Source organism: Lathamus discolor, chromosome 2, assembly GCF_037157495.1.
Source record: "Lathamus discolor isolate bLatDis1 chromosome 2, bLatDis1.hap1, whole genome shotgun sequence".
NCBI classification, from domain to species: domain Eukaryota; kingdom Metazoa; phylum Chordata; class Aves; order Psittaciformes; family Psittacidae; genus Lathamus; species Lathamus discolor.
In genome coordinates, this window is record NC_088885.1 from 49,811,405 (window position 1) to 49,828,329 (window position 16,925).

The window sequence follows — 16,925 nt, forward strand, 5'->3', positions numbered from 1 at the left end:
CTTCCAGGACTGGGCAGCCCATATCTCTTCACTGTTCATGCCAATGATTGTCACAGGAGAGGTGAGCAGAAGAACTCGTCGTCATGCTAAGAGACTTTGAGTAAAAAACCAGTCTGAAATATAATCCATATATAAATAGCTCCAGGGGGAAATTTTATGTAGCATTAAAAAAAGGAAAAGGATAATTAATTCCACATGCCACTAATTTTTCAGAGAGTGGCACCCAAATCACCACGTCGTATGTTGTAACACCAAGATGTAAGTCTTCCTGTAGCAGTTTGAATAATGCAAAAGGCCTACATCAGAAATTAGGGTAAGAGATTTTCTATTGATAGACTTTCTGAAACCTTCATGAACTGCTAGAAAAAGAGAAGTTGGCTGATTTTTTTTCAAGGGGAGCTGTAAATGGAATTGCTAACTTCCTTCTCACAGAAGAGGCTCAGAAACACATGGGACAAAAAATATTAGTCTTTAAACAGAGTCGTGATAAGCCTGATTGGAAGTTAAGCTAGCAATGAAGATAAGGCTCATAAGCCGTTTTCTTGTCCCAGTGTCTTCATAGCATTCCCTGGTTTGCATGCCACCAAGCATGCCACTGATGGCCTAATTCTGGTAACCTCCTAAGTGAATTTTACATAAGCCTGTTCCCACAGTCTGTGTAACTCAATGACACTTTACTGTTTGCTTTAATCCAGCCAATTTCTACACCTAGAACAGACCTAGATGGATTTTCCAACTCCTTGGGAAAAAAAGCCCACCTGCCTTTGTAATTAATAGCTATTTTTATGACTCAGATGTGTTCTGCTAAAAATATTCCAGCTAGTAGAATATTCCCTCATTGCTGTGGAAGCTACAGTGCTTCTGTATCCTTCAACATGTCCTAACTAAATGACAGCTATAATTAATTAGGGCAAAATTGCATTGGGTAGGATGGTCACTTTCAGTGCAATTAAAACGAAATGTTCTGGTACAAAAGAAGAGTTCTCCCAAGTTCTACTGCAAAGATAGCCTGACAGGTTAATAAAACCATTTCTAAACAGTTGTAAGAAATCAGCCATCTGATTCAAAAATTCTGTTCTGCAGTTAACTTATTATTCAGCTACTGAAAACTTCAGTTTCCCATCTGTGAGACAAAATCCAATGAAAACAAGATTAATATTAATGTTCTAAACAGAAAAGGCTTTCAAAGCATTCATGAAGTGGAAAATAAAAGCAGAAGTATATCCAAAACTTTCTGGCATTTTACATATTTAAGATTTTTCAGCCTAGCTGCCAGGATTCAGTGGCTTAAGAGCAAGAGGTTATATTTTATAGAAGTTATTAATATGGGTGGATAGTGATTTAACTTTCATATAATTTGAATGGTAAGTTTCTACTATATGGGTCAGTTAATTTTAACTACAGTTCATACTGTTAAGAATGCGCATTCCAGAATTGCCCACAGGTGGGAAAAACATTTGCTGTGGCTGTTTTAAATGTTTCATGCCGGTCATGTTTATGTCCTGTATAAAGATCACTCAATAGAATGTGTGTGCATATGCATGCATATGAGAGCTACCAGTCACAATGATACAGATATAAAAATACTTTGGAATTCACAGGTGAACTTTTTTTCTTCCATATACAGGGTCCAATTACAGAGCCTAAAATACTTGGATTTTGAATTCAAGCACACCTATCAACAGCAGCTCAATAGTAGCAACAGGTACTTCAAGGCAACAAAAGCTACTTCTGGGTGAAGGTTATATACTGTTTTTAACATTTCACATATTGGAAAAAACCCACAACACCAAGCACAAGGCAGAAAAAACCCAACCCTTTGTTTAGAGTTTCCATATAGGGAGATGGGTGCAGTAAGAAAATTCAAGATGGCAAGTCTTGAAAGTGCTGAAATTATAATAAGAAATTTCTTTCAGAAATCTACTATAATTTAAAAGCTTAATTTTGATCTTAAAATGCAGGGAGGCAGTGGTGGAGTGTGTCTCTCTTTAAGAGAAAAAGAGTGTGGGACTTGGGTTTGCTTTTCTACTACGGGTCTCAGAAATGATGCTCTGCTACCTTACTGTGAAAAGTACCTGCCATTTCTTCTCTATCTGGATTACTAAAGCTATTCTGATTTAACTTGTAGTGTGCATTATTACCATATAAGCCCAACAGTGAAGATGGAGACATTTGTGTTTATACCCATGAAAAACAAAAGTCTACAGCAGATCAGAGAACTAGGATCTGTGTCTCTGACAGCTCATCTGGCTCTCCGGGTTGCAAACGCTGCTTCTGAGGTGTACAACAGCTTCACTCCTGAAGCGGTGTCTGTTGTTTATGTAAGGCACTCATTTTTTTACTGCTGTGACTTGGCACCATCATGTGGCCATTTTGAGTTTGCTCAACTTAAGTAACAATTTACATACAAAAACATTTGCAATGAATTAATTAGAATATACAAATTGTCTGGTTTAGAAGGAGATGGTACATACCTTAAATATATGTTCACTGAATTCTGACCACAATTGTCCTCCCCCCAACTACCCCCCCCCCCATCTGTGCTCATTTAATCATGATTTTTCTCATGATCCCTAAATTAGAAGCTGTTAGGCCACAAAAGTTTAAGGCATTTTCAGCTCTTGGTCTTGGTCCAAACTTTACCATTAGTGTACAAAAGTATCATATTATAGACAACTATCCTCTTCCTCACTACAAGAGTTCTGGAAGTAATTTGCAGGATTAAACAGGATGGTATTACACCAGAAATCCCAAAGGATTTAGAATTTCAGTAAATCTCACAAGCATGTTGCTTACGATAGTTGGATCAAACAGGTAGTGCACATATCAGGAAAACTGAAGTTAGCCAGGTATTCCTTTTGCAAAGTTTCAGGTTCAAAATTAGAACTAAAATACTGTGTGACATAAATCTGTTATATCTACCTAAAATCCTTATGCAGATTATCAGAATACAAAGTATTATCAAGTGTTAGTGTGTAAAAGGCACAGAGGTAGAGATCTCCATATATTCTTGTTGCTTATACATAGGCACAACTTTATGCTCACCATAAAGGATTTCTATCATTTACTTCAGAGCGGAATAATGAGAAACAGTAGTGTAATTTATAGGAATATATTTTCAGTATTTTTTAAAAAATATATACATCTAGAGTGCTTTCAGTAATGAAATACAGTTCATCTGTTTCATTACAATAATGCTAAATTTGGTTGTCGTTTGATAAAATATACTGGTTTAGCTGAAATATTGTATTGATACTCTTTAAAATATAAACAAATTATATACAAATACAAAATAACATTACAAATCTTTTAATTGAGGTTAAAAATAATCTAAATATATTGCAGTGATTTGCACACCCAGATACAGGTGTCCTGTTTCTAGAAACACTGCAGTAAAATCAGATGTAGTTTTTCAGATTCCTCAGGCTGAGGTAATGCCCACTTCTTCTTTACATACTGAATGTCTATCTCTCCAGACTCTTGGGCCAGCACAATGCCTAACAATCCATTTGTTTTTTCTGGTTCTCCCAGTAGAGCCATAGTTACAACACTGAAATAAAAAGAATGGAAGAGTGATTGTTAATGAAGGTGAAATTAACAGAAATTGGTGCTTTCAAAAGTGGTTTTAGCAGGTTACTTACTGATGAGTCCTTTCTTCTGCTTATCACAGTGTAATATTCGTCACTATTTCAATACCCAGCACATTCTTTAGCTTTCCACCAGTTGCAATCATTTAATGTAAATGTAACAGGCAATTCTTTCCCTGTTCACAGATTCCAGCATCAATTTCTAATCATGACTTTAAAATTATTTCAAGCTTGTAAAAATGAACTATGTTTTATGGTATTTTGCAGTACAGTGCAACAACTTTTTAAATTATATGATTTTCTCCCCAAATTATCAGCACTTTGGTATAGTTTACAAGGCTACAAGTAAAACCTTTAGTCAGAGGGATATTCACTAAGACTAACTTAAGCCTAGGGAAGACACGAGTCTCCCAGTATGGTTCCCAGCAGGGAGAAAACAGAATCCTCATGACTGTAATCCAGAAAGCTTACATTAAACTGCTTTTCTGCATCAGCCTGTAGAAGACACAAGTCTCTACACTGACTACAGGAACAGCAGAGACTACCCTGATGTTACTCTTGGTAAATACACGTTAGCCAAGAAAAGTGCTTATTTTGTGACAATGAACACAATGTATTTCTTTATATTGGTAACCATACCAAATATACACATTTTAAAATGTTGTTGTTCAACATCTTGCCTATTTTAGGGGTTGATCCTGATCCAGCAAAGCTGTCTTTGAATTTAAACATTCTCGTGATTTCAGTGGGAACAAAATTTTTCACTCCATATAAACAGCAACTGCTCCATGTACAGACATCTGTTCCAACTTAGCATAAACAGAAATCAGGTATAGTGTTATTATTTCTCCTTTATCACTACATAATAAGTAAATAAGGATAAACTAAAACTTTGCTTACTACAGTCTCTTTCCACACCTCCAATAGTTAAAAAAAAAAAAATAAATACATAGTTGGAAAAGCAAATTCTAATGAACGTTTAATCTCAAGCAAAAAAAACCCCATTCAGACTCTAATAAAAATGTAGACGATATTAGTATTTTGTTAAAAAGAGAGTAATATAATGTACTTACTTCTCTGGAATAGCCTGCTTTGCCACAGGGAACAAATCATTTTCCAGAAGATCCCAAATGTAAATATTGGATGATGCATCCAGGACGAAAAACACAGCAGGTCTTGTTAAAGCCCACTGCAGGGCAATTATTGGCTGGCCATTTGTGCTGTCATTCCACTGCATGAGGGGATACTCTGATGTCATTTGGTGTAGTCGGATACTTCCATCGGAACAGCCAACCTATATTGTAGTCAAAAAGAAAACTGCAATGTAATTCTTGAGAATTAAACCTAAAACGAAAGACAGGCAGACATCACTGCTTCCAGGTATTTTCTTATAACCTTTGTCTTGCCTATTGCAACATTAACAAGTTTGCTCTAATTCAGGTACAAATGAAACTATTCTATGAAAAAAGAAAATAACTTATTACCCTCAGCCACCTTTACATCAGCACTGGTAAAGGAAAGTTCTGACTGCACAGAGGTGAAACAAAATACTTCCAGTGTAGCCAAGCACATTCATTGGATACCTTAGGCAATCACAACGAAATCATGCAAATCATGGCAAATTTAGAAAGCAAGCTTTTTAGGAGATGACCACGTACAAATATATGCAAAGATAAACAGATGGAAAATCCTACCAAAGCTAGATCCAACTTCCACTGAATCAACTTTCACAAGGGAGACAAATAAAAACAGCTAGTGTGCCAATATGAACTGCTGGAGGCATATTCGAACACACCTGACCACAGGGTACACTTCCACCAAGTGTATGCCTGATGTGGGAGAAAAGGAAATCAGGGAATGCCCAGAGCTGCCCAAGAGACCTTTATTTTCCAGCAATACAGATATTTTTGTCTCCAAATTGATTATGTCAATAAGAGACATACGATGAGTGAGAAACAGCTGAAGCTTCACTAACAACAGAAAACCTGCTTGTAATTTTGGTAAAAACAAAGGGCAGGTTATGACACTGAAGTAAGACTGACAGTTGCTTCCATGAAACAGATGGTCCACCTTTTACACCAGCAAAGTTCAAACACCAGGTCACAAGATTTGTTGTCACAGATTTGAATTAATGAGGTAACTCAACTATCACATCTAGTTAAATACACCAAATTAGAAATCCTCCCTCAGCAAGTAATTCAAAAATGAAACTTGCATTATAATAAAACATTTTCATACCAAGAATAGTGGCTCTCCAAAAGGGAAGAAATCAATTGCATTGACGCTTATGGATCTCAGTCCGCTCTCCTTGGGTTTGAATAGCTTTGGAAAAACTTTTAAATCATGTCTTGTACCGTGGCCTACCAGTCCCTGTGAACAACATGAAGAGAGTGAATTAAGCAAACAAAACTTGCATTATCAGTATTACAAGAAGTTGTTAAATAATTCACAGAGCAGCTACCTTAAAAGATCCTTAAAAGCTAACAAATATTAATAGCTAGCAGATTTTAATAACAGTCCCAAAATATAAATTTTATATACAGTCAACTTAAAAAATTCCAAGGAAATGGGATAGGTTCCAAAGGAAAAAACCAAACCAAACCCAAAAAACAAAGAGATGAATTTCAGCAGATTACTCACAATGTTTGTTCCAACAATGAAATTATTAGGATTAGAAGACAGAAATTTAATGGTCAGTGTCTGAGGCATTCTCTGGCGCACATCCTTTGGGAAAAGGCTAGGAAAAGTAAAAAAAATTGCATAAATACAGGAAGTTGTCTTCTAAAGCTATGTCAGTACATAGAGAAACTCTTGATCTAAAATGTCTATGACTAGCTCTAAGAAGCAGCGTAAACTGAAAAAACTCAAACAACTAATGAAAATATTGTTAAATATATCCTACATTAGTTCTACAAGATACACATGTGAAATCTAAGTGCCCCTGTTTTCTTACCTGTTATTCAAGTCCATAGTCGAGCTATGTACTAACTTCACTTTTCCTCCAGGAACTAAACCTAAAATTATATAAAATAATTCTTTAAACTGATTGGAGTACTTTGCGTTAAATGCTATCATCAAATCAAAACCTAAACTAATAAATAAAATTATATTTTACAATCGTTTAATGTAGATAGAGCTTTTGATATGTAACAATCTTACATGACTGATAACTATGTACTTCAGAATTCAAATCTGAAGAGTTGTAATCTGACAGAAACCAAAGAATGAGGACAGATACAGGGAAACATGATTTGGTTTAGTTTTATAGCATATGTGTAACATCCTGTAATAGCACTCTATAAAACCCAATTCAATGATGAAAATGCGCATTTATGTCACTTGGATCTTTGACAATGAATTCTAGTAATAAGAAACTGTAATAATGCTTCCATAAAGTTGGTCTATGTTACTTGTTACTAGAGAGTAAATTCTTTGAAGAGAGGAAAATAGAATAGAATAGATATTTTTTTGGGGGGTAGTAAAACTGTGTCAGCACACGACCATAGCTTTAAAATGTACCTTTCCACAGATGTAATACCCAGCATTTGCATTTTAATATAGCCAAACATTGAACACGAGCTTGTAAAATAGAGAACTGATAAAAAATTCTAGTTTGTTAGCATTACTTCAATGTTTATGTACTTTAAAAATGTATCAGGATTTTAGTCACAGCCTTTTCCAATTAGGTAAGTATGCCACGAGGATGATCAGGGGAGCCACGAGGATGATCAGGGGAGTGGAGCACCTCCCATATGAAGAGAGGCTGAGAAAGTTGGGGCTGTTCAGCCTGGAGAAGAGAAGGCTGCGTGGAGACCTCATAGCAGCCTTTCAGTATCTGAAGGGGGCCTATAGGGATGCTGGGGATGGACTCTTCATTAGGGACTGTAGTAACAGGACAAGGGGTAACAGGTTCAAACTTAAACAGTGGCAGTTTAGATTGGATATAAGGAGGAGGTTCTTTACTGTGAGGGTGGTGAGGCACTGGAATGGGTTGCCCAGGGAGGTTGTGAATGCTCCATCCCTGGCAGTGTTCAAGGCCAGGTTGGACAGCGCCTTGGGTGACATGGTTTAGTGGGAGGTGTCCCTGCCTATAGCAGGGGGTTGGAACTAGATGATCTTAAGGTCCTTTCCAACCCTAACTATTCCATGATTCTATGATTCTATGTAAGTCTGATTTTGTTAATAAAAAAAACGTGATTTTCTTCATTCACATAACACAAGAAGAACTGAATAGACTTCGCTCTACTTTTTTAATGGAAATATTTTCTCATGTTAAGTATCTTACCCAAAAGAGAAATCTCAGGACAATTATTAAAATGGAGATATAGGCAACAACAAAAGCATTATAACAGATTTGATTAGAACTAAAGAAAGAACAGGAGGACCAAGGACATAAAATCTCATATTCTTTGAAGAAAAAAACAAAGCAAACAAACAAAAGTATTCAAGACACAGAAACCTTCTTTGACACTTTATGTGGTTGTCTAGTGGCGCTTACCAATAGCGAATTAGCAGATGAGATTCAGATCACAGAAAAAATAATTCTCATGATAACCTGACCAATAACCTCAAATATGACATATGTCCAATTCAGAATGAATCTTTTCCTCATAAGTTTGGGCTTTATTTAAACTACTTTTTCCCATCACTGACTCTTCCTCTCTTTTAACTTCGTAATAAACTCACAACACTTTATTCTACTTCCAATGTAAAGTACTCACCTAAATCAGTTTGTGAACCAGCTAAATCCACTTTTTGTAACTCAACAACTACCTGAAAAGTCAATATTTCACATTAATAAGCAATAAATATTTCCCAGATTTCAAAGTTTTTAACTTTTATCATAAAGTATGACATAAATCTGAAGGAGCACTTAGGCAGGTCTAACACTGCAATGATTACAGGTAGATTCTTTATTCCCTATCAATGTCTACAATTCTACAAAAAGCTTCAAATGCCTGCTGGAAGTTCCCTGATGGAAACCATGATTATATTCTACACTTAATCACTACTTGGCATCTTATGTGGTTTGGCTGGTCATGAAAAGAACTCTAAACCCCCAAATAAAGAACTGTAATGCACTTTCTATGCTTTTCATGTGACATAAAGGGTGGATCATTTGGCCTGAATCTGTTGCTACTGAAGTTACTTAGAGCTTTAAGGGATTTAACTAGTGATACAGAAGGGAAGTACTTCTATCCCCTTATTATTCACTAAGCCATTCAGTTCCTCCAGCAAGATCAATTCAGATGCAAACAACAGATTCAGCAGCTGGGCCAGAGCTGCACCAGAAGATGACTGCAAACTTCCGATAGAAAGAAGAGTTGTCAGAACAATAATTAAGAGCAACAGACCTAGTGCTTATCTGAGCATTATATTATAGGCAGGGTAATCTTATCCACAGATTTCCATGTTTTGACTCTGGAATATTTATTTTATATAAATTAGGAATGTAATTTCTCACACACATACAGTACAGCCTCTGACACCACTATGATTCAAATAACAAAGTGGGAGTGTGAAAGGGGACCAAGGTCTTCTTATGCAGTTAATAGAAATATGTGAACCTGATCCTATGAAGTAGAACTACTGATTGCCTGTTGTCATGAATTCATGTTAATAGTTTTGCTTAAGGACAGTATCATGGCATTAGGAAGTCAGGTCAAAAATTTTGAGGCTTGTACTGCTGTACTTTTCAGGAAGGAAATTCTCATCACAAATCCTGGATTTGGGTTGCTGTACTAGAAGTATTTTATTATTCCAACAGAAGATATTCTCTCTTTGCATACATATATTACTTACCCATATATTGAGGATTCCATTTTCATCCATTGACGCTATCTGAAATGGGGGCTCTGACATTTCTATGGAAAGAACAGTAACAATATATATTCATAAACTGACCTTCATCCTGAACGATATGAAAGTTTCTGAAACATTTCCTAGGTTAATACATTCTCTGAAATGCCTATGATCCTCTCAGGTGTATAAAAAGGAAGAGTGTCCTAATTTTACCAAATAAGAAATTAAATAATTTAACTTTCTTTACTGAGAGAGTGGTCAAACACTGGAACAGGCTTCCCAGAGAGGTGGTCAATGCCCCAAGCCTGTTAGTGTTTAACAGACATTTGGATAATAACCCTTAACAACATACTTTAAGTTTTGGTCAGCCCTCAGATGGTCAGGCAGTTGTACTAGATGAACATTATAGGTCCCTTCCAACTGAAATATTCTATTCCATGTATCTATCTATCCTAGTATGTTCAGTTTGTTCTACCAGAAAGGCAGGTGATCTCTCCATTTTTTAAAACGTCAGGTTTCTGCACAGACTTTGGAACAGAACATAGAGCACAATAGATGAAATCTTGCAAAACCTGCAATATGCAGCACATTTCTTTGGAATGCCACAGATTTCAAAGTGAAAATCAGCAATGGAAGTAATAATGCCTCCTCTAGCACACTACCTGAGAATTTGAGGGGCATAAGAATTTCTTTTCAAAGGTTGGTCATAAAAAAATTAGGCAAAAGGCTTTTTTAGTGCTTTCAGATATAAGAAATTGCTTCACTGATAACAGGTTTTTTTCAGACACTACAGAAGCCCCAAGACTTCTCTAAAGGCAGTTTTTTGAGTGATAACTTGTTTTATCATGGAAGAATAAAATACTATCTTGAAAACAGATATTCTACCAACCATGTACCCACACATCTGATGTGAAGCTGCACTGAATGAACATTACATAAAAATAAGAGCAGAAAATAAACATGAATGTTGTATTCAACTGATACTACAGACAACTGAAGAGTCAGAATAGAATTATAAACTGGATTTTGGCTATATTTGTTTCACTAGATACATGCAGAAAGACTCGGATGTATTGATGCTTTGAAAACCAGCTTACATACCACCCTGGTAAGAGAGGCTTGAGAGCCCGTAATTCTGATCAGTGCAGAATGAGGTTGAGACAGGTTCCACTGCTATTATAGGAGAGGTGTGGTTTACTGAGTTTAGAATGCCATCTGTAATTAAGGATAATGCAAGTTAAACACGGTATTATTTCCAACAAAACCAAAACCCCGATCACTTTTCAGCTTATGAGAGAATGATTACAACGAAAGAACAGCAAATAATAAACTTAAGAATTACATTTACAAAGCCTCAAACATGAAAAGAATTATGCCAATTTCAAGCTCCATAACCAGAGGTAGAAATAAATCACTGCTTACTACAGAAAAGATAAAACTGAAGAAAAAATTCACTCTTAATAGAAAGTAACTACCCTGAATCAAACAACTTACCACACGAAAGAATGTATTTACTCTTTAATAACATTTTTAAATGTATTATGTGGAACAATTTCAATGTGCATTCTGTCAGATACTCTTGATCTCCAGACTTGCACAGTGCACTGAACTTAATCCCATTTAAGACTAAAAGCATAAAGCTTCCAAAGTATACAGCACTAAAAGCTGCTTGATTATATATGCAGCTGCATTAAACTGTATACACACATGTGACTACTAGCCCATTGTGCAACACAAGACCAAGCATCCTTCATCTGCTAAAAAATATGGAAGTCTAAACAGCTAACTAGTGTTAACTTTTACATGGCTACTGCAATTAGATACACTTGAGAACAAAACAGGATTTTCTGCATGTGTGTGGTAGACTTTTAAAGAAATATAATCATATCTCAGTGCAAGTTAAATGGTAGCACCTGCACACAAGAAAAGGAAAGATACATAAAGGACTTATTTTGCAGTAATAAAATTCTTTTCAAAAATATGGCTATGCTATATTTGTCACTTTAGGATACAATAAAGCACCAAGAAAAACAGGACCAATTTATAATGAAGACTGAGACAAATGCTGGTCTGTACACCTCATTCTCAATTTCTCAACATACAACTGTGCACAGTGAAAACATCAGTAAGCTTAATGACTTGCTCCTCTATTTAATTGCAATGACAAACATGGGTAATAGGCATAAAGATCCATTCATTTCCATCAGATTCATAAAACTATAAGAATCTCATACACCAACTAAAATGCACAGTGAAGTGCTTCAGGTCGCATCTTCCAGTATGTCAGTTATATGCCCTAAATAAACTTCTGTAACTTTTGAATTAATTGCCCATGGATTATAAGAAAATTTACAGAAGTCTTTGTTATTTTGATCAATGATCAGAATGTAGAAAAAGAGAAATGCAATGACAAGAAAATGTCAAAGTATGAAAGGAGGTCACCCACAAGAGCTTTAGAAAAATTAACTTTCTTCTGGCTTCCCAATATGTACACAACACTAACTTGGGTCATATCTAAACAATGCAACAAATTAATTCTACATTACTTTTTGTTGCTGTGCTTCACTGCCATTAAGAATGTGGAAAGAGCGCACTATAGCTGCCAACTGGCCCCAGTGCTAGAGATTATGTTCATGTGACAAGCTGGATGGCAGAAAACTGTATGTCCAGGTTTTGCTCCAACATGCTACTCATACTTTAAATAATTGGTATTTTTCCTAAGATCCAATCTAAACCTCCCCTGGTGCACCTTGAGGCCATTTCCTCTTGCCCTAATTGCTTGTTACTTTGGAGAAAAGACCAACACCCACCTTGCTACAACCTCCTTTTAGGTAGTTGCAGAGAGTGATAAGGTCTCCCTTCAGCCTCCTTTCCTCCAGGCTAAACAACCCCAGTTCCCTCAGCCATTCTTCATCAAGACTTGTGCTCTACACCTTTCACCAGCTTCATTGCTCTTCTCTGGACATGCCCTGTCACCTCGAAGTTTTTCTTGCAGTAAGGGGCCCAAAACTGAACACTGTATTCAAGGTGCAGCCTCATCAGTGCTGAGTACAGGGGGACAACCTTTCCTAGTCCTGCTGGCCACATTATTTCTGATACAAGCCAGGATGCCATTGGCTTTCTTGGCCACCTGGGCACAAGCTGCCTCATGTTCAGCCGGCTGTTGACCAGCACCCCCAGGTCTTTTTCCGCCAAGCAGCTTTCCAGCCACTCTATGCCAAGCCTGTAGCATTGCATTGGGTTGTTGTGACCCACGACAGGACCCAGCACTCAGTCTTGTTGAAGCTCATATCATTGGCCACAGCCCATCAATCCAGCCTGTCCAGATCCCACTGCAGAGCCTTCCTACCCTCCAGCAGATCAACAATACCACCCAACCTGATGTCACCTGCAAACTTACTGAATGCAAGCTTACGCTTGCAGTGTACACTTAAATACTTGCCTTGCATGCAACATTACAGAAACATCAAGGATTAGGTGACAATTTGCACAATTGCAAATTGCAACCTTTAAGTGACATTAAAAAACCTTACATTTGATTTTTAAAAATACATCTTGTGTGTTTTATGTATATAAAGAAATGTAGGATATATTAAGGGAGATAACATCATGAAAATTAACTAAGCTAATGATTTTAGACGAGGTAGTAGTTGAGTAGTTCATTTTAATATTACAATGGTCCTTAGGTTCTACATCTGGTCCACATCTGCTCTTACTGCGTGATGCATACTGAGCTAGATTACATTTCTTTAAAGCAATTACTGATAGGCAATTTTTACTACACTAAATATCATTTCTGAACTGGCTGAACTAGGTTACTAAGAAAGAGCATTCTTAGCAGTGGAATTGTTTCACTGCCCACAAAATAACTAATCAAAATGCATAGATACTAACCAGTGGAAAACGTTGGAACTCTAAATGTCCAGTCAGTTTCACTGATCATGATATGAGGATGCATTCTTGAGTCTTCATGGAGATCCCACACCAACAGTGAACCATCTACTGTTCCAGCAAAAACTAATGTTGTTTTATTGGGACTAAAGCAGCAACATATCACCTGTTAAGCAGAAAACACACTCATGGTTGATATTGTGATAAAGGCCAATGACTTGATAAGCCAAAAATGTTTGTTCTTCCTAGGCATCCAAATCCAGAAAAGACAGGTTACATGCATTTAAAGCAGAAGGACAACTTATTTAAAAGGGAAGAAGGATACAAGACTTTCAGTAGGCGTTCCTTTCAAAGACAATTGTTGGGTAATCTGTATCTACTGCCATGAAGCTGAAAAGTGTGATTCAGCTGTATGATAGTGATGAGTAGAGAGAAGTTCTGACAAAATCTAAACCAGTGTTTTACTTCTGTTCACTCTTTAACCATGAAATCGAGTCACAATTAAGAAAAAAAAAAAAAACCAGACCAAAAAAACAAAAACCAAACCAACAAATAAAAAAAACCCCACACCAAAACCAACCAACCAAACAAAAAAATACCATGACCATCACTACATTCTAGTACTGGAGCACAAAAAGGATTTAGAATAGTGTTTTCCTCATTAAGCTCAAATGTTTCTCAAAAGATGATACATCCATCAGCAAAACAAGAAAACAAAAAAACCAAAATACATACCTGATACAAACATAAACACATCATAAAGCCTTTTATTCTATGGGCAAATATACAATGTTATTAAAACATACCTCTGAGTCACATATTAAAACTTTCTGAGGACTGGAGGGCTGCCAGATGTTCCAAACACATATAATGCTCTTTCTGTTCAGTAAACCAACACCTGGCTTTTTGGGTAAACCATGAACAGAAAGTAGTGTCTGCCTTTGAACTTGAGAAACATACAGACAGGATATATTTCGGTCTAAACAATCAAAAAAAAAAAAGGAAGAAAAGCAATAAATAAAAAAGTAAACTCACTGCAGATAAAAAACAAACATTTAGCTGCTATAGCAACAACTAAAGAAGCAAAGATGTAATTATGAAGAATATTTCTATTAACAGTGGGTTGCTTTAGACACTATACAAGAAAAAGTAGGGACGAGAGAGGCGATCAAAAAAATTAGAAGTAAGTAGAAAGAAAAAAAGGAAGAGAGTCAGAAAGTCTGATCTGACGTCAGTATATATACTCAAAATAAAGCTAAGTCTCAGACAGGAAACAGCACAGGCCAGGCTTTTTCTGGTTCATCTTACGTGCTCGTGTTAAAATACATATGGGTTTGTGTTATAATAGGTCTTCCTAACATAATTACAGATGCTCCATTTTTCATTTTAATTTTTGTATAAAATTCTACTGTTTATAGGTGGAAGATATAACTGCAATTCAAAAAAATCAGGCCATATTCTCCATGTTCAATAACCTGGCTTTATTTGCAGCTTTGGCCTTGCTGTCAGCATAAAGAGACTAAACAAATTATGCCCCTTGGGTGGCTCTTCAACAACAGGGGCAAGAATTACCTCCAGGGCACCCCTGTATCATGCTAACTGCTGGCTATATTTCTGGTTTCACAGCAGCTGGGATGCTCTGATGTTCTCTACGTGACACAAATCTGCACAGAGCTACAGCAAGATTACTGCAATTAAAAGTGGACTTTACATCATTTATGTATCCTGTGCTGTTTGCACTTCAGTCATGACAAACAGTACAGTACTTTGCATAAGTAAGAAGAGTTCACACTGTATACTAGAAGGTGTAGAATAAAGTTCCCTTACCATGGAGGAATGGCTGGTTAGTATTTAACTGGAAACAGTTATCACTAATAGACAGACTGGTTTGTCGAGATCTTAGTTTCCACCTGGGTTGTGTTGCAACTTGATCTTCCTCTAGCAAAACAGCAATCACCTTTCAAACATAATTACATTTATAGGAATTAAAGGGTCATCTTATCTCTCAGCTTTGCTATTTGGAGTTTTCTAAATTATGTGGATTAATTTAATAAACCTTTATCAATTCTCTTGATGATTTCATACCTCACAAATCCAGTTTACAGAATAAAAGTTGTACAGCTCTGGTTCAATTTCTTTGCAGAGAGATAAATCTCCCTGATAAGGAGTATCATTTATGTAATTTATTTAAATTAGTCAGAACAAGTACTGTAAGTGATCTAACACACTATATACTTATGCACACAACTCATAAGGGATATTAAGTACGTAAGCGTACCTGGCAAGCAGACCGGAGGAAATTTGCTAATCTTTGCGAATCAATTTTCGGTGTCAGAGCTCCATTCACTGACATATCCTGGCTGTTTATGGGACCTAAGAAAAAACAAACCCCAAAAGCTTCAAAAGGAAATCAATTAAGGAAACCATAAGAACAATGTCATTTTCAAGCAAGAGGAGAGTGGAATGAATCAACTTCTCTTCAGCAGAAATAACAATACTGAAGAATATGATCTGTTGGGGAATCATATCTCCTGCCAACACAAAAAGAAATCCAGAAGGAAGAAAGTGTTTCTGCCACTCACTCTCCACCCCCTCCAGAAGGGGATTAAAAATGCCTATAGCAGTTTGCTATCAATGCACATAATTTTTGACAATGGGTACAAAAGAGAAAGTTTACATGCATACATTCATAAATTAGTCAGATTAAAGTGTACTTCACCTCCAGATACAAGGGCACTTTCTCCTGGATGTTGTGTCCATTTCTCCAATGTTTCAACTTCCTCAGTCTGGATGTCTCTCTCAAGATTGTCCTCATTACACTGAACATACGCCTTAAGTAGAGACATAAAGCGATCAATATATGGTTGACACAGATAAGAATGACAGCACACAACTGAATAGAACATAAAGTACTTTTAAAATGGATGCGCTCAACTTCTGTTTCTAAATTCAGTCTTAAACACACTGACACATTGTCGCTATTCTGTGCATGCAAATTTTACCACATTTCCCACAACAGTGCTAGACCTACTCAAAAAATACAGAATGTCTTCAATGATGCATAAACACTAAACCCAGCATACTTGGGGTAATGAGCCACAGACATACAGAAAGTCCTTTAGAAAATGGGGAAGAAACACAAGAGAGTCGCCTTCTAATGCAAACAGGAAATGGCCAAATGTTTTTATATAATTGCTTTATGGTAATTAAGGCTTAGAGATGAAAAAAAATCAATTTATGACTTTGCTGTCCTATTAGTAACTATCTTTCATAAGGAAAATTATTTTCCAGAACAAGAATCGGCACTTTCAAGATTTAAATATTACTACATATTTGTTACCCACCTGCTTAGTGTTCATTTTACCAAAATTCCTGATATACATGTCGTACTCATTTACAGGAGGCAAATCCAGTAAAGAATAACTCATTGAGAAGTCCAGATCAATTAGTGGGAGAAGTTCTGAACTCCGTTTTCTTTAGAATGAATTACGAAAGAGAAACACAAAAATGGTTAAGATAAAGTATTTGGTATTCCAAAAGAAAAACAACCTGATTTTGTACAACACCAGAGATCTAACAATCCACTTGTCTATACAAACTGAAGCTGTACCAAAATTTATTGACAGATAAAAATATACCAACAGA

General features: G+C 36.3%; 1 protein-coding gene across 2 annotated transcripts in view; it reads right to left on the reverse strand.

Annotated features, from left to right (window-relative positions):
- Positions 1-3,096: 3,096 nt before the first annotated feature.
- DYNC2I1 (dynein 2 intermediate chain 1) overlaps positions 3,097-16,925 on the reverse strand; it is a 29,529-nt gene continuing 15,700 nt past the window's right edge. Inside the window, exons 11-25 of one of the 2 annotated variants that reach the window (XR_010609956.1) lie at positions 16,625-16,754; positions 16,000-16,111; positions 15,559-15,653; positions 15,108-15,237; positions 14,087-14,259; positions 13,284-13,446; positions 10,491-10,604; positions 9,390-9,451; positions 8,309-8,360; positions 6,541-6,601; positions 6,228-6,324; positions 5,826-5,957; positions 4,661-4,881; positions 3,642-3,763; positions 3,460-3,550 (exon numbers count right to left, since the gene is read on the reverse strand). Coding sequence is in view for 1 of the 2 variants with exons in the window: in XM_065666784.1 (XP_065522856.1) it covers positions 3,379-3,550; positions 4,661-4,881; positions 5,826-5,957; positions 6,228-6,324; positions 6,541-6,601; positions 8,309-8,360; positions 9,390-9,451; positions 10,491-10,604; positions 13,284-13,446; positions 14,087-14,259; positions 15,108-15,237; positions 15,559-15,653; positions 16,000-16,111; positions 16,625-16,754 (1,714 nt within the window). In the remaining variant the exon portion in view is untranslated. Of the gene's footprint in view, positions 3,551-3,641; positions 3,764-4,660; positions 4,882-5,825; positions 5,958-6,227; positions 6,325-6,540; positions 6,602-8,308; positions 8,361-9,389; positions 9,452-10,490; positions 10,605-13,283; positions 13,447-14,086; positions 14,260-15,107; positions 15,238-15,558; positions 15,654-15,999; positions 16,112-16,624; positions 16,755-16,925 lie in introns of both variants that reach the window. The other variant, XM_065666784.1, reaches the window with a different exon arrangement.